This window comes from Phalacrocorax carbo, chromosome 1 (assembly GCF_963921805.1).
Source record: "Phalacrocorax carbo chromosome 1, bPhaCar2.1, whole genome shotgun sequence".
Lineage (NCBI taxonomy): Eukaryota > Metazoa > Chordata > Aves > Suliformes > Phalacrocoracidae > Phalacrocorax > Phalacrocorax carbo.
In genome coordinates this window covers 70467168-70491472 of record NC_087513.1, presented here as the reverse complement: position 1 = coordinate 70491472, position 24305 = coordinate 70467168, and the positions used below count along the sequence as shown (strand labels likewise).

General features: G+C 41.1%; 1 protein-coding gene across 1 annotated transcript in view; it reads right to left on the bottom strand.

Annotated features, from left to right (window-relative positions):
* PTPRO (protein tyrosine phosphatase receptor type O) overlaps positions 1-24305 on the bottom strand; it is a 154222-nt gene that overhangs the window by 25302 nt on the left and 104615 nt on the right. Inside the window, 8 exon segments of the mRNA XM_064459078.1 lie at positions 375-507; positions 3186-3325; positions 6781-6901; positions 8918-9069; positions 14657-14768; positions 17217-17410; positions 19857-19977; positions 22600-22799. Coding sequence (XP_064315148.1) covers positions 375-507; positions 3186-3325; positions 6781-6901; positions 8918-9069; positions 14657-14768; positions 17217-17410; positions 19857-19977; positions 22600-22799 — 1173 coding nt within the window.

The window sequence follows — 24305 nt, the reverse complement described above, 5'->3', positions numbered from 1 at the left end:
GAAAGCGATTTTTTGCCTTAGCAGCTTATAAATGGGATTTTTCCTCTTGTTTGGGCTGAGAAGACATTTTTCTCCATAAATGTCATCAAGCAGTACCCTGATGTTCAGCCTTGACACCACAGACTAGGTCCCTGATTTCCAAAACCCAGCAGAGAAACTGAGCCTCTAGTTTATATTTTTCCAAGTCAACCGCCCCAGCAGGGATCTTTCTGACAACTTTTTAAAGCTGCTTCCCCATCCCATCCACATCTGGCAGCCTTTCCATGATACAAATAACCCCTGGGGCCAGCATTACTGAGAGCAGCTTTAGAAAGCAAGGAGAAACAGATGTTGTAACTGGAGGAGGAAGAAGAAAGGAGGGAAGTGCTGCTTACCCATGGTGGAAACTGCAATGAAAGTGGGGATGCTGGGGCTATTGTGGCTGAAGGTGGTCACACTGCAATTGTAGGAAGTGGCAGGGGTTAGGCTGGAAATGGTCACTACGTGTGAAGAGACAGTGACAGGTTCCTGCAGGCATGGGGAAAAATACACAGAAGTTTGTCTCTCCTGTAAACGCAAGAGCACAAACCAGTGCTCCCCTCCCCACCCATATATTTGACCAGGTAAAGTCAGATCTGGTGAAAGAAACCAGCACTTTGAAACTCAGGGAATGTAACCAGGGCCTGCCCTTGAAAATAGGCAGGTAGCCTGGCAGCCTGGCAGAAGAGGGGAGAGGAACAAGGGTGCAAACAGCAGCAGGAACAGCCCAGAGCACCCCAGGGAGGGCAGAGGGTACCTTGTAGGGGGTTAGTGAGGCACATGCATGGTGGGGAAGGTACCGTGAACCCCAGGACATCCCCAGAGGAGGGCAGAGCTCATGAGCTCTAGCTACTAAGCCACACAGGTAGGAGGAAAATAAAGTTATTTTTATTCAAAGTGTGGCCAAGGTAGTCACAACTTCCACACCCTCATATGAGTATGTGTCATCTCTGCCTCTGAGGCAGTTCCTCTGGACGTGAAGAGCTCTGAGCCTTTCACATGGCCAAGGTGAAAAACAAAGCTAGAACAAAGCCTTTGGGTAATAACCATGATCAAGTATCACACACCTCAGTTTTTCTAGGTAGTAGAAGCTCTTTCCATAATATCCTTATACAATGTTTTAATTACTATGTCCCCGGTAAACAATTTTGTGCTTCATAAATGTTGATATGGCAAAAGAAAACAAATACAACACATGCGTTGACTTAAAAATATAGCTCCTCGAAGTCCTCAGAAGTTTTTCTGGACTCTCCAGCAGAACCAAGGGTGGGTAGTAAATGTGAAAATAAGGACACTGAGCCAGTGGTTTAGAAGGGGAACAAAGAGAAGTTTTATGAATGAACTCTCTCCGGATAGGGAGTGCAAGATGCTATAACAAGTCCCAAGCACTGCATTTTTGCGGTGGCCTGTTGCCATTCATGGGCTCCTTCTAGACGAGCAAGGTTTCCTGTTGCAGTGCAATTCTGAAGTACGTTACACAGATAAAATCACATGTACGTGAGTGTAAGGGAGGGGACTTTAATTCCCTGAGCTGAAAGGAGGGGCCACAGTTTGGCAGTTTAACTTAGCTGGATGTTTTCCATCTTCCCCTCTGAGAAATTTAAATCAGTCAAGCAAAACCCAAGATGTTCAAACCTGGAAAGCTGTTGCTTTTCATTTTGTTGATTTAAGAGTGGAGGAAAAGGGCAAAAATGTTCATGTAATTACCATGGAAAATCACAGGTAAAGAATTTTCACCAGTCTAATGGGAAAGCATCCTTTTCTGTAGTTCAAAAAGGAGCCCTTCCCCTTTATTTATGGAGACAGAAAAGAGATTGACGAATCTAATGAGAGGTGAGCTGACAATCTCCGTGCATTTCCCAGTGCCAGACATTCATGTCAACAAATGAGACACCCACTGAAGCTCCTGCCAAATGGAGCAGACTTTTCCTGATATACTTAGAAAAGATCTGCTCTGCACTAAAGCTGCAAATCCTGTGGTACCTTCCTTGCCTGATCATATCTTTATTTTGAATCTCTGCTAAGTGGATAAGGACTTCACGATCTTTAGCTGTGTACTGTGAAAAAGCAGGAATCTAGATGTGGAATCCAAACTATCTAAAAGATAAAGTGCATTTAAACTTTTTTTTCCCCCTTTAGTCAGTGCCTTTCTCAATTTAAAAAGATTACTAAATAAATCAGACTGGTCTTCCATAGGATTAAAGAGTGTTTGCATCCCTTTTGGGATAATCAGTAGTCTGAGTGGGTTATTTTTTACTTTTTCCTGAATGATTCCATATTATGTGTGACAGCCCACATGAGAGAATGATGTTTCATTGCATGTAATCACCGTGACTCACTATACCGTCAGCTAAACTGCAAACTAAGCCTCATATGTTGCACAGCATTGAATGTTAAGGAATTAAAATTACTACTGCTCTGTTCTTCACTGAACAATGTTACCAGTCTAAACACTCAGGTATTCAGGTGGCCTCTGAGCACAGGAACCTAACTGGACAGAGAGAAAAGGAGGTTCATTTGTGAGGCTGAGAAGGTGGGTCTGGAATAAAATATCTTAAGAGCCAAAATGTATTGAGAAGCAGCCACATTTGCAGCATAAAGATACTCTTTAAATAACAGTGAAGGTCCTACTGAACTTTGGTTAATAGTTCTCAAAACCAGGAGTAAACTAAGACAGAAATAATTAAATGCTGCATAAAAGATCTCATGGCATCTAAATATGTCCATTTTTCCCATTCCTTATCAAGCTCTCTGACTATTTTTCCCTTCTTGCCCATTGACATTCCCTTAGTTTTGTGGCCTTTCAGGTTTTCCACAGTATATTGGAGCCATTTTCATGACTAGCGAAAGACTGGCACCCTGTTGGATGCACATAGCTTCTGTCCAACTGGTTATAATCTCATCAATAAGACAGAAGCCAGTTTTTAATATTGCAAAGTAATACATATTTTAGTATTTGAAATGTTTCAGTAGTTTAGCTTTTAAAGGTTTAATTCTGAACAACTTTACCACATGTGGTTTAATGACCTAACCTGTGTACTGAGCATAAAATGTCATTGGGCTTTACACACAAATGCTAAGCAACAGATAACAAACCAGAAAGATGCAAGGCCCAGTCTCCGTTTCAGAGATGAAGAGTAGAAATTGAAGAAGAGTTGCTTACATACCTGGACTTTTGTTTCCTGACCAGATCCAGCCTGCTGGCAGTAGACTTCGAAGAAATCAGCCACTCCCTCTTCCACCCACAGCAGAGTCACGGAGGTCTGTGTCTTGTTGACAGCAAACAGTGATTTTGGAGGGGCTGGTTCTGGTTATGAGAAAATCTCCTTTTATTAAGCTTATCTATAAGTTTTCAGACAACTGGGAAAAGGAAGCCTTGAATAAAAGGAAAGCAATGCCTGATGCCCTTCTATCTTTCATTTCCTTCAGACAAAGCCCACAAATGTAAAGCCCTGCCTCTCATGATGATAAGCTACCACTGTAAAATGGGAAGATGATGAAGTGCCTTGGTTTTTCTTCTCTATTTAAAGTGTTCTCTATTTGGACAGTTGGATAATTACTTCACTTCCCTTTTCAGCAGAACCCTTGTTTGAGGATGATTTGCGTACTCTATTAATAGAACGGTGTTAACAGAGGTCTTTTGGGAGAAGATGACTGTCCAGATGCTAGCAACACTTTTAGCCTGAGAAAGCTTTGCTTCAGAAGGCCTGCCCCAGGAGATGATAAAGAAGCAGCTTCCCACAAGCGAAGGCTGTCTACGTTCATTTAATTGTAGCAGAAGAAATATTTAGTCAATTAGCAGTTCTAAAAAAATCTTGTCGTCTGTTGGGTTGTTTTTTTTTTCCCTAGGCTAATATGTAAGGGCTGTTGGGTCTGCACTCGTTTCAGTTTTCTGCGGGACTCTTCTCTCCTCACTGAACGCAGAGGTCCAGATTTTGGGTGTCTTCAATTTATTGCTTCGATTTTCATTGCTGTTGTGCTGGATGAACTGGCAATGGGCAAACATACACACAGGAGTGAGGTTACTTCATGGGGCGGAGGAGAGAACCTTGTGACAGGAGGACTATTGAGGGTCTCGTGGGAGAGATGGCATCAGAGATACTGTGAAACACAGACAAGGGTCTGCACCCAGTGCTCCGGCCCTGTGTGGGGTGGCCTCGGCTGTCCCCTCCAGGGCTACCTCCCCGCCCACAGACCCCCGTGGCTGGGCGGGCAGTGGCCCGCGGGAGGCCACGCTGACCTCCAGTGGAGGCCACCCCTCACTGCAACCTCGTCTGAACCTACCTGGACTATGGAAATCACAGAATCCCTAGCTTTCAGTGCTCCAGGCATCTTGGGCCCCTTTGGTTTGCCTTCAGAGACGGCAAAATTTGGGTTGTACTTTGCCAAGCTGTCCTCCACAGTTTTCACATTTCATAATCTATGGAAGTTTAATGAAAGTAGTTGTTCTCAAACAATGACCTGACTCCAGGATCCTGACACACTACATGTAATGTGCTATGTACAACAACATTTTGCTCTTATTTTTTCCCTTCACAAATAATTTATTATTCTTACTCTATGAGATGCTGTCACGGGAGCCTGGGTGTGATGTGTAAGATCCACCACAAAAAACTTGGCACAAAGGGCTTGTTCAAGTGGTTATAGACATTTTGGAGATGTATCTGATCCTCAGACAATCAGATCAGTGTTCTAGGGTTGGAGGCTGCCAAGATTATATTGGCATTAGGGAGAGCATTGAGGAGAGCAGGGTAGGGACTGAGGCACATTCAAGTGGCTTCTCCTGTGTCACAGGGAATGCAGTGTACGTGTTGTCCCAGACCCACACAGGGAAGCGTCCCTCTCCCTTAATTATACCCAAATATCTGCTCTTGGATTCAGAAACATGTTCCATCCCTCACTCCAGGTAAAAAAATGACCTAAATTAAAATATGAGTTTTGCATTTGGGCATCATCCCAAGCAAATCCTCCTCTTGCCTCCAGCAAATGGCTTGATTTTTCTGCAAGTGGAAAGTTGCCAGGATGAAGCAAACATCATGGAGGGAAAAACATTTGGCAGGAATGCTTAAGTGACTGCCAAGTGCTGAGTCGTCTATCACATAGAGACAGTTCCCACTACTGCTAATTACAACTCCCATTGCTCCCTCAGAAATAGAGAGAAGGAAAACTTCTGGTAAAATATCCTTACTGTTGTATGTTCAAAGTGCAAACAGCATAAAGAAAAAAATACCAAAACCACACAACAAACCAACAAAACCCAACAACCAGAAGTCTAGAAGTGATTTATCTAAAAGGAACTAATTCCACCTTCTCTTTGTTGTCAATGAAAGAGCAAGAGCTAAATAACTGTACCAGTTCATTAAGAGCCTGCCTTTCCATAAGCAAAGAACAGGAAGACACAACTAGGCTGGAGGGTGTGCAACATGAATAATACATGGCACTAATGGACCTGTATGAAAGACAAAGCTAGCTGATATTTTGAAATACCCCCCTAAAATATTTGACAATGGTAGCGGGGGGATATACTCACCCTCACACATCCACCCACTCAGTCCTGGGTATGAACACACGCACCTAACTGTGCGCAGATACAAAGCATGGGGGAAACAGTGGACAGGACTTGCACAGGGAAGGGAAAATCCATGGAATTTGTCTACATCTTTCAAATATTCCCTTTGGTGAAAAGACCTGGAAGAACTTCTGGTTCTTGTGGCTGTACTACTTCCCCCAGCGCTGTTTAAGAGATTTGAGTAAGAGCTATTGAGAAAGACAAATAGACAATGATTGCTTCAAGACCTCTAATTCAATTAGAAATTGTGGAGCCCTTCAAATTCGTTTCTTTCACTGTCACTCACAAAGGAGTTATTATGCCTGTGGAGAAGATAAGCCATTTTGAAATTACTAACTCTTCTTTACCCACCTTCACAGTGGAGTTAATACCTGTAAAAGCAGTTGGGTACACTTCAAAATTTCACAGCTTTAGGTTCCTAGGGCCCAATAATTCTACATGCGTGCAAAAGTGAAGCAAAATCTCTTAAGGTATGATGGTGTAGTGTCCAGTCTTCCTCACAGGTAAAGGAAGATATTGGGCAGAAAGGTATATTTTAAAGTCCTACCTAAAGAATGAAGTTCTTAAGCCTTTTTTTGTTTCTTTGAGTAGATTATACATATTTCCCTTAGAATGACGCTGGGTTCCACAACTGTGAATCTGATTGTTTTTGTAAAGAGTACTGTAATTGATTTGTATTTAAGGGTACATTTTTGGTGTTGGAAGAATATGGAGATGTCCAGTGAGAGAGGAGAGGAGACAGGAAACCAGACTGGGTGGCAGAGTGCAGACCCAGAAATAGGCTTGCCAAAACCAAGGGAGGTTCTGCTTTGTATTGAAAAGTTCAGCTGTGAAGCCTGAGTTGCTGCTCCCAAAACCTGCCTGTGTTCAAGACCTTAGGAAAGCAGGTACGGAGCAGAGCTGTTCTCCAAGAGAGGCATTAAATGATTTCCACTCTCCTACTTCCAATTACAGTCAGATTCTGCCACTCATGCTCCTCATGAGTAATACCATTTTAGGAGAGTAGCTTCACATACAGAAATGAGACAATCTTCACAGCAAGGTGAGGTGAAAATTACAGCTTTGTGAAACAAATGCGGTCACAGGTACGTTGACACTGAAATGAAGAAGATGCTGAATCTGCTACCAGAGTTACTTTTATTGTCAGATGAGAGGAGGAGTGAGTTCATAATTTACAGACAAGCATTTCTTACCCAGTTTCACAAGCTGGGGCAGGGAAGTATTGCTGCCTCGTTCAGTACAAGCAGTCACTGAAAGGTTGTAAATGTCCCCCGGAGGTAAGCTCAACACTGCAGTCATCACATTGCGTGTTACCTGCAATAATTATAGACACTGACTGTCAAATATGACCCAAACCAGATATCCTTCTTGTAAAATTAATCTGGTCACTTAATACACTACAAAGAAGATTCTGTGCATTGAAGCAGACGTCTTCTGCATAGTCTAGGCTTGTTACATGAACCAGTTCCCACTGACAGCAACTGTGGAAAGCCATAATGCTCAGCAGAATATCACAATGCAGATAGAAGACAATCTCAGGCTGTATTTTCTGTATGACCAGTGAAAATTTAAGGAATAAAGAAAATCACCCTCATACCAATGAAAGTACTGTTGCAGCCAGAGTTTTTGAGCTGTGCAAAATGCTAACCAAGCCCTGGATTTGAGTCCATTGCAATGTTAGAGGAATTTAAATGAGATCAGGTATCTCTAAGAAGAGTACAGAAGACACATATAGGCAAGCCTTTATATATCCTAAGAACCTGCAAATTAAATCCGGCTGGGCAAGTCTAACACCTACGTAGAGACCTGTTGACTTCACAATAGATCTCAGGGTCTGACTTTGGTCATCTGCAAATTTTAAACCAGATATGATCCAATACCAAGCTAAGCTTCGGAAGACTGTGAATAACTTCTTCCTATTATTTTAGGTGTGAGTAAGCCCCTCATTTCTCCGGGGTCATGGAGAAGGATGCAGAACCCACACACTAAAACAGACTGTTTTCAGAGCACTTGTAGACTATCTAGAAAGGGCACATTCAGGTATCTCATGATGGTTTTCATAGGCACTTCAGGCTTAAGCTTTCACTTCCTAGAGGGATAGACAATTCTGAATAAAGACTAAGAGGACTATGCATGTTATTTTGGTCACTTGTCTAAAAACTGACCAACTTCTTCAGAGTCTTGGGAAGTATTCAAATAGCAGGAAGTAGAATCTTCCTTGTTTGAAACAAAGATCCAAATACTGGAAGTTCCTGCTGCTCAGAAATGTCATATTTTTGAACAGTTCTACTAATCATGTAATTAGATTCATGGTGCAACAAGCTCCAGATAGGTACACTCTGGCAGCCACTAGGAATCCAATGAAAACTAGGGCGTTCCATATAAATCCAAATAAAAATTGCTGATGAATACAGGTTTATGCTGAAAATTCACTTCTAATTCAGCATTTGCTGAGTCTTCAACTGTAGAAGGGAAACCTTTACCTTGAAAAAGACCAGACACTTTCCCCCTGTCAAGGATTAAACGATCAACAGTGATGCAGAAGACAGCCACAGGCCACAGGCTGTACGAGGCTACACAACTGGCCATATACTTCCTTGCACTGCAGTGCTCCACCGTTATTTCAAACACTTCTCACGCTATGTCCAGGGGCTGCTCTTTTGCTTCAGGTTAAACATGCATCTTGGTACCCTGCAGCAGCATGACTTTAATCCATCACTGGAAAACCCAGGCTTCTTTTTCTAAGCAATTTTTAAATATGCTCAAAGAGTTCAAGATAATATACCAAGGACACACCTTAACATCTGGCAAGTTTTCCAATAAGTGTGTACATTCTGGGTGAAAACCTCATCACATCAGCTATTGGAACTTGCATTTTAACAGAAAATGAAAACCATATAATTTATAAGGACGTATGTTTGATAAAGTCAGAAAATGGGAAGTGATAGTACCTAGCCTGAATGAACAAAAATCCTCTGCTAGTAGTGTAGTCTGGTTATTTTTAAATAAGAATTGAAAGGACCGTATATGTACACTCAAAAATACTCTTTGTTTTATTGTCTGCAGCTCAGAAGTTTAAGAAGTTATTTTTAAATTCTCACCTAAATTATCAACACTTGCGCTGGATCACCATAGAATAATTTTGTCTGCTGGCCGTTCTGAGAGCTTGAGTCTTTGGAAGTGCAGCTAACACTGTGAAATAACTTTAACTGATCAGGATTCTACCAATGTTAATCAACTTGCTGAGACTTTGTAATACAAAGTTATCAACCCAGCAAAATGACTGAATGAATGGCAGGAATGAATGACGCCTTCCCCACTCATACTTACACTCTTCTTGATTTTTTTCTTTCCCTCTGCAATCACCATCCAATGCAGCATCCTGGAATGAGAAAGGTCAGTACCATCTCCTCCATACGTCCAGGTGACATACAAAAGGTGGTTGTAATATTCTATGGAGGTAATCTCAGGTGCCACTGGTGCTGAAGGAAGAAGGCAAACGTGTTACAGACGGGGTCTAACACAGGTGGTTACCAAGTCCAGTAATAAACTTCTGACAAAGGATACTGTTGGGAAGACAGTATCATAAAGATAGCAGAAATGTGTTAGTAAAAGCACCTGCACCTGAGTGCTGGATGAAAGAAATGAAAAATGGCATTTAACCTAAGTAGATATTCAGAAGAAAAATACACTTTTGTTTGCAATCTTTCAAAGAAAAAAGCATGAAGCCACTGGCTATAAATTGATATAAACCATTTTTCTAGTCAACATTTACAAATAGAATTCAAAGTCAAGGTAAAAGCCTCAGATATTGCTTCACCGTGTTATAGCACTGAAAAGAAATTACAATCAGTGTGAAATACATAAGAATTGTCACACTGAATAATTTGGATAGCTCTTCCATAGGAGAAAATATCTTCTCTTCACTAAGCTTGCACCTTCCTAGGAGGAAAAGCTCCAAACCTGCAGTTTTCCAAAGAACATATTTTTGCATGAAAAGCTACAGCCACATTTGCTCCTAGGGTGAAAGTCCCACCACCACAGAAGGGAGCCATCAGCTGACAGCCATCTAAGCACCAAGTGTCTAGTCTACAGGCATATGGTAGCTACATGATTAGGTGTTAGGTGAAGCAGCTGTTGTCCCTCCTCTTCCTCCACACACCCAGCTCCTGCCTGGTACCACCCCCTGCGCTGCACAGCTCAGACTGCCGCACCACAGCCCCATCAGCCCGTTCAATGGCTTGTCTTGTGCTGGAGCTGCCAGCAAGTCCTTGTCTCCCTGTGCAGCCTAAGAAGAAAGGTAACCACCTCCAGAGCAACTCCTCTCCTCCTAAAATAGGTATTTAAGATGAGTAATAGAAATATCTTCTGGAAGTGCCTCTCTATTAATTGCGGAGGGACAACAGCTGATCAGCTCACCTTGATTGCTTAATTTGTAGGTGCAGGTCCCCACTTAGGGTTTAAGTTAAAACTGAGTGGAGACCCAAAAATGAAAGTCAGTGATTGATAAGGATCATAACCCCCTCTCAGAGTGACATCAGTGGGATAACCTGGCTAAAATGGGGAAGTGTACAAATCTGTGTGCTTGGCAGATTCTTTAGGAGCACCTTAAGGAAAATGATACAGGCTGATCGATCTTCCTCTGCACAAGCCCCGTTGAGTCCAGTGTGTCTGTGCAAAGGCAGCTCAGATGCGGCTGCCCTGGTGAGAGGGCCCTCCCCACCACGCTCCCTCGCAGAGCCCTGGATGCCAGCACAGCTGCGGCTGCCAGCAGCTGACATGAAACGCAGGATGGACCCGGAGCTCGGGTCTGTTTGAAGGGACCACAAGATGTCACTGCTGCTTTCATGAAGGCTTCTATGACTTTTGCATCGAGACATTAGAGAACAGATTTACTGAAGCAGTCGCTGAGAAAGGCAGCAAATACAATGCACGGACAATTTAGAGCCACTTAGAAACTTTTAGTAAGACTATTCTCTCAAATTAATCTTGAAAATGCCCTCTTACGCTGCTGAGACGAAGCGATTTTATTTAGCATAAACTCTTTAAAATAATGCTTCTTTTAATTTCTAGAGTTCCCAGGTGACCCCTACATAAGGACTGTGTATTCCTTACAATTTAAGGTCACGACTGGCATGACTCTTACACACTAATAATAATTTCCTCCTATACCTAAATATAGCTGATCTGCTTTCCCTCTTAATGCCCACACAGATGATTGCCTTAGGTATCTGGCAATGAATGTCCAGGATATGTGAAATGAGACTAAGGGTCAGGTATTGCACGATCGACTCCCCTAGCACCATGTTCCACTGGGAGCTGAGTGGCACAGAGAGGCTTTAGGAAGTTACTTCCCATTGCTGACCTGACCCGAAGTGAGGGCTGAATGCATCCATGGGGCCAACAGAAATAAGCTTCACAACAAGGACAGATGTGGTGGTACTCACCAACACCAACACCAACAGACAGTCTGTCTGTCTTACCCTTTTTGCTTCATCAAAGCTAAAAGCATTCTCATTGTAAAAGAAAATGTTGGTGGTCTAAAGTGCCCTTGCTTATGATTGCTTTAAATCCAGCTGTTTACAGCAGGTGGCTTTAAAAACTCATTAGTCACCACATCAACACTGGCAGCACCACAGTCTCTCCCTGTGTTAAAACAACAGCGTGCAACTGTTGCTGCAGGAGCCTGAGATAACAAATGCTGTTTCTGATAAGTCTCTGGGATCCCCCAAATCTCCCCCATTCTCTTGGGGACATCTGGCTGGTTGTCATGGAAGAGAGCTATATATCATCTGGTCTCTTCTAATACCCTTTTCATTCCAGGACTGCAGTTCAATAAAGCCCTAGCCTAGCTCTAGACTCCACAGGAGCAGCGGGATCCTGCATCAGGGAAATGGTTTGCCTGCCCTGAGCTTGCTGCAAGGTGTGGTCCCAAACTGCCAGATGATCCTTCTGCTGTGTTTTGAAAAATCAAGCTTATGTTCCAGGTGCAGAAGTTAGCTTTGTAGTTATACACAGAAGAACTGACAGATGGTGTACTGTCAAGAAGATGACAAACCCTTCTATTTAGTATTTTACAATTTAGGGAGGTCGGGAGTGGGGGTCGGGAATTGGTTTGGTTTTTTTGGGTTTTTGTTTTAATTCCTGGCAACCTGTGCAGGGGAGGTAGCATTGCTCAGAATGATGCTGAAAAGGACCAAGTACGCCATAAAACCATCTGTTCCTTCTCCAGAAAGAAAGAGGCTGAGGGTGATAAAGAACTCTGCAGTCTCCCGGTAACCTGAAAGAGTGAAAAGGCAGCACCTACTGGGGACAAACATTTCAGACCTGCAGACATGAAAAATTGGCATGCCACTCTCTCAGAAGTCAGCCTGACAGCAGCCCCTGGACAAAGCTCAAGAGACTTCAAGAAATAAGGCAATCAGAGGACCGGGGTGTATTTAATGCTCACATTCAATGGGGACCATCTATTGATAGGTGCTTGTAATTTGATCAAATCAGATTTCTTTGTTAGGACTCTTACCTTAAAATCCCATCATCTGGCTCACTGCTATTCAATGTTTTCATCAATACTCTGAAAGTAAAAGCACCACCGAGGAACCATGCAAGTAACATGGCAATTGGCAGAGGCATCGAGGATTTGGACAGGGCTGTGATTTGAATTATTGGCCCCTACACTGGGCCTGTTCAAACAAAATGTATTTGAAAGTGCCAGGTGCAAATTTGAGTCTTTAGGAAAAAAGGCATGCAGACTGCTCTTCCCAGATGGTAAATTCTGGAAAGCAGCTACCTAGGAAGGAGTCAGAAACCACAGAATAGAAGCAAATCAACGCAGACCTCCAGTGTGATGCCATAGCAAATGCAATCATCTAGGTGCACAAACAGGAGAGCATTGAATAGGGAGTTGATTTTGCCTCTGTGGGAGTATTCAGCAGGCTGGTATTACGCTTTCAGTTTTCACATACTTTGGTAAAGACACTAAAAATCAGGGAGGCAGAGTGGGAAAAAGAAACATGAAGAAATGCCTTACTGTGAGAGCAACTGAAGAGTTCAATGGAAGCAATTTATCAACAGAAAAGAGTGAAACTATGGAGGGGAAAAAAGCTTCTCTTCAGTCAGTAGGAGAAAAGTGTAACAAGAATTATGGACTGGATATTAAAACTAGAAAAATTCAGATCAGAAGCAAAGGATAAATCTTTGATAATAAGAGGAATTAAGCATTGGTATAACTTTCCAGTTGGACGTTTTCTGGATATTTTCACTTAAGACCAGATGACACTTTCGGAGAGCTTTTCCCAATCATAAATGGATGACATTATCTAAGAGATTCATCCATTTCTGATTTTTTTCTGCATCTGCCAGTTAAAGAGTTGACCCATTTTTCATCTAATAGCAGTAACAGTCTTTATTTTCCCCATACAAAGATCCAGACTAAATCTGATGATGGTTTATATTTTAGAACAACCTTAATCTCCATAATTTCTGCTGCAGGTTTCTGGAGACACAATATTGAAGTGTGAGGGCCCTGCTGGAACACTGCCACTGTAAAACGCTGAACCTGATACCCAAATCAGTTGGAAAAGACATTTCTCCCCTCATCCTGCAACCAACCAGCTGGAAAATTGCTTCCTTATAGGGCTACAGGAAAGCTGATTGAAGCCAAAGGACAGTTAATATCCCTGGAGACCCTTCACAGAGCCCTGGTGGGTGCTATGAGTTTCTGATACACTGAGGAAGAACCGGAGTTTATCAGCAGTGTAGCTTGGGGTCAGATATCTCAGGATGGGAGGGTTTCTGCTGACTTCAGTGGATCTAGGACTTAACCCACTAATAATTTTTCTGTAATGGCTCTGTTGAGAACAAGCACTATATTAATCATCATTGCAAATGGGTCTTAGTCAGTTCATTCCTCAGATACATCCTTTTAGACTCTCACCAAAAAGAAAACCTGGGACTAGGCTACTATCCATTTTGGGGGGAGTGGTTGGGACCTTTTAGGCTGATTTTCCTTGAAACTTAATTTCTACACCTAGAAAAGAAGAGCAAGTCATACTTTACTTTCTCTCACGGTGAATTATTTACTGTTCTCAATCACCTTCTGCAAGGTGAACTAAACAGCGGTGCATAAAAGCAAAATGATTCAATGGGGAACTCTGACTTAACCAGCCTGGATGCTTGAAACACGTGGCAAGGTGCTAACAGAACCTCTTTTACGCTGTTTCCTCTATGGCTAATCTATTTGACAAATTGAAGAATCAGACCCAAAGTATCCGACAAGAGACAACAGTGTGTGTTAAATGCAAGGCCAGTCCCAACTGGTAGAGGATGATCCATGTGGTTACATCAATTTACTGCAGCTGAGAATCTGGATTACGGAATGACTTGCCAGCACCACACATTTTCCCAAGGCCAATCTACCCAGCATGGATACAATGTCTTGATCACAGGAGCACCATCCTCTCCTTAAGATGAACAAGTATAAAACACCCAGCAGAAAAGGTAAAGCTAGAGGGTAAGAATAATGTGCTACCTTGGTCTGCCTAAGAGTGCATAACTCTACTCCATGTTAGCTAAGGTGCAGTCACGGGCTGATCTGTGGATTACTGGGAGCGGGAGAAAGGAGGAAAAAGCATTTGGAAACACTCAAAATATATGGAAAAATGTTTCATAATATTACCAAACCTACGAATTAAGGTTACTTATTTACCCATTAACTTCTCAATGTGTAAAACAGAGTGTTGTAAAAGACAAGCAGGATCACTGGCCCTCATTGGAGCCATGCATTCAGCTGATGGAGAGGACTGAAACAGAGTCATCAAACACTGTGCTTTGCATAGGAAAATTATATATCTTCATTTAAAGCAGTCCTCAGAGCTTTCTGAAACAAAAAAGCCAAAACAACAAAACAAACAAAAAACCCAACCAAAAACCAAACCCCCCAAAAACCCATTTAGCTGTTAAATACCCAAACTTGAAAGAATGTGCAGGTGGAACACAACATCTAAGTCAGACTTTCTAAGCACTTCTGTTCCTGGAAACTTTTCCACAGTTTTTTAGGTGGCTGCTTACCTGTTATGAAGCTGATGGTGGAGCTGTCACAGCAGCTCAGCTCTGGGTCCCCCCAAGTCACCATGGTGACCCGGAAATTGTAATACCAAGCAGGCAGCAGGTTAGCTATTCTCTGTAAAGTGACAGAAGGCAGAAGACAAATGGAAAATGCATCATCATGTGGTGGGACTTACAAAATATGACAGTATTTATAAATCAAGTGCCCACACATGGGAGCATTTTACTAAGCTCCCACTCCTTACTCCAGTGGACACTTCTCTACTTTGGGACTTCAATTTATTAAAAAAATCTGTGCAGTGAGAGCAAACATGGTTGTGGTGGCTCTGCTCTTATCCATGTGTACGTGGTCCCAGGTCCTACCGGCACAGGAGCCTCTCATTGATTTCCAGAGCTGCAAGAACAATTCCTGCGCAGCAATCTTCCATCACAAAATTCTGATTTTATGAATGCAGAATATTTAACTGGAAAATGTAGGCTTTTCTACTTTGATTACAGAGGGTTTGAGGATAAATTGGAAACAATGTTTTTGACTCAGATATTTTCAACTTCAAAAGACTTATTTTTTCCAATTTTCAAAGTGTATTTCACTTTGTATTATCATTTATTATAAATGAAACATGAATGAAACATAAATGACTTATGAGACATAAATTATGTATATAAATACAAATGAGATATAAATGAAGTATAAAATGCAATATATTTATATTATAATATTGTATGTAATATTTAAGTTAAAATTCAAGTACTTCCACTGACAGCACAAAACACTTCAAATATTTAAATTTATGTTTGAATGAAAAGCCTCATAATATTTTCAAACTTCAAAATAAAAGCAAATTGGAAATAATGAAAATTTTCAACAAATTAGAAACTGCTATTTTTACAGATCTCTGCTGTTTGCAGTGGCCTTTTATTTCCTAGATACCACAAGGCAATCCAAATACAGGGTTTGTAGACTATTCTTTTTATGCTTTTTAGAAAAAGTTGTACCCAGTTAACACCAAAATCTTGAAGATGCTTGGACTTCTTCTGACATGTCACTGGTGTAATAATGAAAATACCAACATTGCTTTGACAATTTTAAAATAAGATGCAGACACAAAACGAATGGCGCAACTAAACAGAGTGAAAGAGCAAATTCAGTTCCAAGGGTTCTCATCAAGTGATAACCCTTCAGGAAATAATTTTTGATCTAAGCTGTTGGATAGCTTGATTTTTGATTCCCCTGCCTTCTCACTGGGCTTGACACTGTTGCTCCAGAGTACACCTCTCAGAGATGTCAGTAGATCATAGGGAAATTTGTGGGACATGGTGTGATTCTGGAGCTCTGCTAGAGAACTCAAACAAAAGTTCACCAATACCTACCTGTATGTTAAATGCTATAACAGAAGAAGAAGGAGAAGCTCTTTTTCTAATTCAGGTTTATTTTTTAAAATTATTCTTTAAGAAATGCTCGCTTTAGCTGCCACATAACACTGCTGCATTTTAGACGGAAATTCAGACAAAGGGCTTCCAACTTGGCTTCCTTGAACAGGATTTGCAACAGTAAGGGACAATCTAATCTGAACCACATTAACTCTGGAAGATGGCATTACTTCTAAGGTGACTTGGATCACTCAGGTATTAATCTAATTGTGCTGAGTCATGATTACAAGATATTAATTACTTATTTGGTAAGTTATTTTTGTTTTTTAATTTCCCAGGAGATTTATGTGCTAGATTTACAGTCTCATAACCAATTACAGTTAAGCCACTGTAGCCAAAATGACTCCACAAATGGTATTATGCAAATCAATTCCGGTAAATCACTGTGGCTCTCACAAGCAGCAGAAGTTATTGCTGTGCTTTTTGCATACTCATAACTTTCTGAACAACTAATTTCAGCTAAAATTCCCTGCTGTCTTGCGCTATAGCAAAGCCTGAATAAAATCTGTTCACCTTCTATAGGAAATAATGAAAAAGAAGAGGGAAATTTCAATTTATTTCTGCAAAGATATGTGTGTGTATATGAGTATGTGTGTTCTTCCAGAGACTAGACTCCACCTAACTGAAATCCTGGCATAAGTCTTTGTGGCTTCAGAAACATGAAGGCTATTGTCACAAGAGCGTCTCTGCAGCCAAGCCTTCCAGAAGGCACAGTGCAAGACTACCTGCAAGCCCCAAATCCATATTATCAATATTAATTATGTAGAGAAGGCTTTGGACTGCTTCCCCCGAGGAGAGGATGGAATTTTTAAAGTCTTGACTGAAAAATTGACCCACAAACTGAAGCTGCCTCTGGACTTGCTGAACATGCCCATTCTGTAAACAAAAAGAAGCTCCTCTCCTATCTCGTTGCTCTGCTTAAAATTTAGCATGGTTCAGTTGGCATTCACTTACTTTAGAACAGAAAATGCCACTAGTGCCCTGGCCATTTTCTCTGCTTTGCCTGGAAAAAATGTGCCAGGCTTAAAGGCATATACACATATTCAGTAGGGAAAGGCCGGGCAAAGGAATGTCACAAGGTGCCAGGGCCACACGGGCATGGGAAAGCAATAGTCAGTAATGGTCACTTTACCACAGAGGCAGTCAAGGAGACAGTTGCTGCTATTTCATAGTAGGTTGTCCATTCAGAGGTCATTGTTGATGGGTTGAAGTAAAACATTTCTACAACGTATTTCCTGAACACCCCAAGGAAAGGTCTGTTCCAGCTCAAAACCACAGCAGTAGGTCCCAAAGGGTAAAGCGTCAGATCCTTTATTCCAGTGGGCACTACAAAACAGAAATTGTGGTTAGTAACGTGTGTGTTATCAGTTACACTTTATTTTAAAACAATACCTTTCCTTAACCAAGTTCTACCTATTTCTGGTTTGTTCTTGACTTTAATTCCCAACAGCATTCTTGTCACAAGCAGTCAAATCCCATTTTTTCAGCATTTGTTCTCCAGTTTGTTATGTCTGCTTTTTCAGAAATGAATACAGGCTACTTGGTGTTGGCTGCACAGCTTGAGATAAAGTACAGGGCTTGATTTTTCATAAACTGAGGGTTCCACACTACTTTGAAAGGCAGGATGTTTAGCAGATATTTCAGGTTTCTCAAAAACAAAAGCATCAAAAGCCATGACACTTTGGAAGATGAAGACTACAAGAAAGAACCTCCTTCTCTAGGGAACCTGAAGGTGCTGTCATGTGTTGCTATTCTTGCCTCACAGATGATGAAACTGAGAAAGAGAAGTCAAGTGATTTGAAAAATGTCACATAAGGATCAACTTCTGCCACCCTTACTTGTCTGGAAAGCAATTATTCTTCATGACTTAACTGAGGCTACTTAAATAAGTACTTTGCTAACATTTGCAAGGGTTGCAGAGCCCCAGCTATTGCGCACCGGGTCAGAGCCAAGACCAGCACCCAGATTACTTCAGCCCATGTTAGCACATGATTGCCTTTCCCTTCATAAATCATGTACCACATCTTTTCTTTGCTTTCTCTAAAGTGTCAATACTCACCCAGTGAAAGTGATGCTTAGGATAAACATGGGGAGAACTGAACATTTTTTTAAGTGTATTTTATCTTATTTCAGTTTCATTCATCATTAACCACCACTGATAATTTAGAGAACATTTTGTTTTGCAGTTCTACTATTTTAATATCAAATTCAATATCCTGTTATGAAATGAAAACTCATACAACTGCTGTTTTACTCCATAAAAACAATCCCTTTATAGTAAGAATCCTATTAGATGTTTTGTTTAGAAACTGACTGCCATTTTGAGTTTTGTAAGAATCTTTTATGGTTGTGAGTCCACACAAAAGTGAAGGCAATGAAGGAAATTATTTACTTTGGGAATATATTATTTTACTTTCTCAAGAATTTTGCAGATTTCTGAAGTAACTACAGTGAGAAAGAAAAACAAAAGCATTTGTAAAAATTGTCAAATTATAGAGATTTTAATATATATATTTTTTACTTACTATATTTTCCTTTACTGAAATATACCCTACTGTCTCTCCTAATTTTTATTCAGACCCAATTTATGAAAATATATAAGATTGCCTAGAATGAAAAGGCTCTCACCATATTCACTAGTCCACATATTTGCTTTCATTTAATGATTCAATTCTCAACAGGTTAACTTTGGTTTTTTCTGTTTCACTTTTTTCCCTACATCACAGAGAGGAAGCAGAATGAAAAATACTGATTATCTCTAGCTTTTGGCCACCTGCTCTCACACAAGGCAGACTATTTGTCAAAAGGAGAAGCTGGGTGACTCAGGCTAAATATTTCTCTGCAAAGGTAACTCTATACACTGAATCTCTTTCTCTTTGCTCTTTCTCTTCTTAATACATTTTGCTAAAGTGGTAACCTTAACAAAATAAATGATACTGAAACCAAAAGATACTGAATTCTATCCTAAGTGACTCTCTATTTAGGAGCCTGGTAGAATCCTGAATTACAGGCATGGGGGCAGCAGCTCTGCCTGTTGGCCATAAAACCACATTCTTGAAAATGTTACTCTCGGTCTCAGAGGGTTCTTCTTATCTTCAAATCTCAAAGCAGACAACATCACAATGCACTTTTAAACTCAAGAAAATCAAGGCGCATGCAACTGGAGTTGGTGATGATCATGTAGTACCACAGGAGATAAGCCAGCTCTCCTGACTCTTAGGAATGTGGCCTTCAGACTGGGCCACATTAGATCCTTCATAAAGCATATTTGCAACAAATGTCTTACCATCAGTCCCACACATACCATGAGTCAGTGGGAATGAATCACCTCTAGGGAGTGCCCACATCTCTCCATGCATTACAGACCATCTGCAGCTCAGGCTGGCTACACCTAAGTAAGGTGACTCCCACCCTAAATGACATAGACCACCCGTACTGCTAGAGACAAACATATATTCAGGTGTCCAACGGTGAGGATGGCTTTTTCCACAGGGCTCTCTGTGTGTGAATCCTGACCATAATTGCTCTCTAGTTAGGTTTGGTAATAACTTAACATTTAAATGTGAAATATCTATCTTCTGCTGAAGGAGTATTCTTCCCACCTCAGTAATGAGCTAGACAATGCAAGAAAAATATTCTCAGTGAGTGTTCATTATATTTGAAATAACCAACATATCAATTTTGTACTCCTTCATGGCTCTAGAGTTTAATGAATACACTATACATATTTAAAAACAAAACACATATAAAACAAAATAGAGGCAGGGATTACCAATGGAAAATGTAACAGGATCAGAAGGCGGTCCAACCAACGGTCCTTTCCGTAAGTAAACCACAACTTGGTATTGGGCACCAGGAACAAGATTTTCAATGAGGCTGCTGCTTGAATTCACCTAATAGGAGGAGAATACATCACATATGAGGTACTTGTTTAATTAAAAGAAGATAGAGACTGCACATGAACTACTCCAGTTACAAAAGGCATGGTTCTGAAGACACTGGCATCAGCAGCTAAAACTCCATTCATTAAGCCCAAAATGGCAAAACTGTGAAAGTGGTCGGGACTGACTTGACAAATGATCTGGCTCAGAGAATCACACTTGCCTTGTCATGTAAGGTCAGCTGTCACACTGCAGACCCACTCTATCCTACTGTCAAAGTTTATTTAAATATTCAGACTACATTATTAATATTCAAATGACATTATTCAGGCTGGAGTATTTAGATGGTGTGTTTTCAATAAAAGCCTGAGTTTTTTCATTGGCCCTCTGATTCGTCTGCAGCTATGGAGCTGAAGGCAGCGTTATGGGAAAGCCATCTTCTGAATGCAAGTGTTAAATGACTGCATGGTGAAATCAGAAAGGAATTACTCTCTCTCACCTCTCCTGCTTAGCACTACAAAACCTTTACTAAGGGATGTTGTGATTCTTCTTTTCAGTCTGAAACATCAGTATTAAAATTTCTGCTGTGCCAGACCAGGTTTTGGTCAGAGCTGGAGGCAGAATGCCTGCCCAGGTGATTCCTGGTCTGGTGCAATATGAAAAGTCTTACCTCCTGAAGAGCCAGTTAACAGCAAATGCACAGAGCAGCTTTGAGGAAAGGACATCATGCACCCCTTCTAGAACTGCAGGCTGATATTCCCTACTAATATTTTCTCTGCAACCTTTCAGAAGTCTCTATCACAGCCACCTTTGCACTGGTGGTTTACTGCAATGCACGTGAATACATCAGTGCCAGCACAGATTCAGTGAGGAACAGAATTTGTCTTTAACAGCTGCTTTGGAAAGTTACAGAATCCCAGGTTGGAAGGGACCTCAGGGATCATCTAGTCCAACCTTTCTAGGAAGAGCAGAGTCTAAACAAGATGGCCCAGCACCCTGTCCAGACGACTCTTAAAGGTGTCCAACGTGGCCGAGTCAACCACTTCCCTGGGGAGATTATTCCAATGGTTGACTGTCCTCAGTGTGAAATATTTCCCTCTGGTGTCCAATCGGAAGTTAAATAACTTCTAAATCATGAATGGTAGAAAAGGATAGAACACTGCACTGTATTTTGCCCTTTTCAGCTTGTCAAGGAGAATTCAAACCAACAGACATTAATAATTCCAGGTATAATAAGCTGATAAAAATGATTAGAGGTGATACGGCTATTTGTAATAACAAAAGAAAAATATAACTGTATTTAGACCTTTCTACCTACTTGTAATAAACACACATTTATTTTTACTCATATCTTGTTTATTCATGGATTAGCTTTATGTACTTGTTTTTGAGTTTGTAGATGAATCTTGTATTATTTATTTTAATCATATATGCACATACTCACTATCTTTGGTTGATAAACATGTACTGTATTGTTTCGCTTCCTCATGTAATGACTGCACTTTCAATAAATGAAGGGAAACTAACTCAAGGAGATTACAGCTGATTCTGATTCTGAAAAACAATTCTCAAATGTTCATCTAGAGACACGTCCAAATGTTTAAGTTCATGGACAACCTTGGAATAAAACTCAAAATATTTGGACAAAGATTCATTTTAAAAGACATTTTTAAAGGATGCAGACTCCCTGTCTTAATCAGCTTGCAAGGCTAATCACAAGGTTGAAGGAGATGAAGATTTAGTTGGAGTGTTAGTGGTCTGCTTCCATTCCCGTGGGCAAGCTGAGGGTGCAGCAGGGCAGCCCTGCAGTCCTTTGCAGATTCCTCCATCACACATATTTAGGGAGCCAGACAGAAGCTGTGGCACCGCTCAGAAAATGGCCTTATCAGCATCTTGGTAAGGTAACTGAGGTGTGGGCTAAAACCTCTTTCTCACTGAAGCCACATGCCATTGATCCATCATAGCCACAGCATCTGATGTGGTAAGGGTTTTAAGTAACAGAAAGCTGCCATATTTTGGGGTTCAGGATTCTTAATCATTATAAACACGTTCCGTATGGCAGCCCTAAGGAATTGTTTTCCATCCAAATCACAGGTGCTCTGGATTATTAGTTACTTCCCAGTGCTGACATCTTTTTTTATGGGTGAAACGAAAAGCTGACTTCTGATCACCTCTAAACTTCCAGGAAGTCTAGAGTCAGATTTGGTATTTAGATGTAGGAAATCTAAAAAACCATTTATGCTAGTTTGACAATACTCATGCATGTGAGCATTTTCTTAATACAAATGGATTACAGCATATACCAAAGTGTTATCACGACATAGCACCATTTTGCCTACTGCCACAAAAATGTCTCAAAGGGTACAGTGTAACTCACAAGCTTGAACAAAGGATTGGCTACGGTCAGTCCAGGAGAAATACAGTTTTTACACTAATCTGGTGTACTGCACACTGTCATTCCTGTATGCTGTGCTCTCCCCTCCTCTCTGCATCAGCCGTGTCCCTTTAGATTGCAAGGGCAGCACCTACCGCTGTGCTCTGCAGCCCTGAGCCTGATAGGGCCCTTGGGCACGGCGATCCTAAACAGCAGGATTTTTTCCTGTATTTGAAAAGGCTCCAGCTTTTGCCCCTTACCTCAGTGCAGTAGTGTTTTTCAAGCCTCTGACTTTCCTTTTGCTTCTGACAAGTCAGGGAGACCACAGACACAATGGTGCTGTTGCCGCTGCTCTCTTGTGATGCCGTCCAGGATGTCAGGGCAGTAGTGGAGCTTAATACTGTCACGGCCACATGCTGGGGCTTTTCAGTGAGCTCTTCTATCCATTCACCTGTGGGGCCTGGGACATGTCCCAACAGCACATGTGAGCAAGCCACTCTATGCATTTGAGGCACATATGTTAAAACACCCTTCTTTCACGGGATTATTTACTACTAGTGAAAGACGCTGGACTGACAGCTGTCCATCTCCACAGCCCTCAGGCAGCGAAGATGGCAGCTCCTGGGAAATGGCCTGTGGCCAGTGCTATTTCACCTGTAGCAGAGCAGATGATGAGAGAAACATTACTGTTTGAAAATTCAGATTCAGTATTCTCTATTGCTTACTTGAAAGCACCCAGCAATATCAGATTTGCTCTAACAGAATGCTTAAAAGCGGTGATAACCAATAATGTACAGATCATAGAAAAATATTAAAGGATAAACACACAAAATTTTCCGCCTCTCCACATACCCTCCAAGTGTACTACAGCCTTGAAGCATGAAAATCAAGTTCACAGAGGTTACCACAGTGAAGAAGCTCATTCTCCATCAGACTTACTGAAGCACTTGGTAGAGAACATAGGTTTAAATGTAGATAAAATAACAATTTGGAAAATAACTTCAGCTAGACTTCATCAAAATTTCAGACTTTATGAAAACCGTCAGCTTTTCTTGCCACTTTTAAGTGACACTTATGACAGCTCTCTCCTTGACATTCCTTCCTCCACGCAATTCTAATGATGCTTTGCATTTATTGAGATAATAAAACAAATGCCAGAGCAAGAATTTGGTGTAAGATCAGCCTTTAAGATTTGACAATCCATACTGCTGTCAGGGTGCAACAAAAATGTTGTGTAATACAAGCCAGCAATTTGACAGGATGATTCACTGACTGAGTCCTACAAGGGTAAGATAAGGCTGAAACTATGAGCAAAATTTATGCAAGACAGCAGACCCACACCTGCTCAGGTAAAAAGAGGAATTCAATCATTAGATTAGTCTCTGGAGCCAGGGGATGTTATTTGCAGCTCTTACTATTCAGAAATTGTTTCAGTATCAGCATTAAGGGAACTGAGCTACCTCATGTCATGGCCCAAAGTTGTAGTCCCCACACGAAAAGCCTACTTGATCAGACTCGTAAAGAGGAACGGCAAAGCAATTTCACCTTCAGAGTACTTGTGCACATCTCAGATTTGGCATACTACCAGAAATACATATAAAATCTATTGAAATTGCTAAGGATCTTGTGTTTGACAGAATAAATAAGGCAACTGCCAAGAATCTTCATCTGGTTCTAAAAGCCTGCAGAACTACCAGACAAAACCCAAAAAACTGAATATTCTCATGTGTTACATGTAAAATGAAAATATTTGTTACATTCCTGTAAGATCTTAATACTTTATACCCAAAGAGATTCAAATTCATCCTTAATCTAGCAATCCATACACCTACACTTTGGATTAACAATTTCTCATTTCTCTCAGGTCCCTGTCCCCAGTTAGCGAACTTCACAGAGGACACTGCATTGCATATTGCTTCATGGAAATAAGTCACACCTTGTAAAATGGAATAACATTTAGTACTAA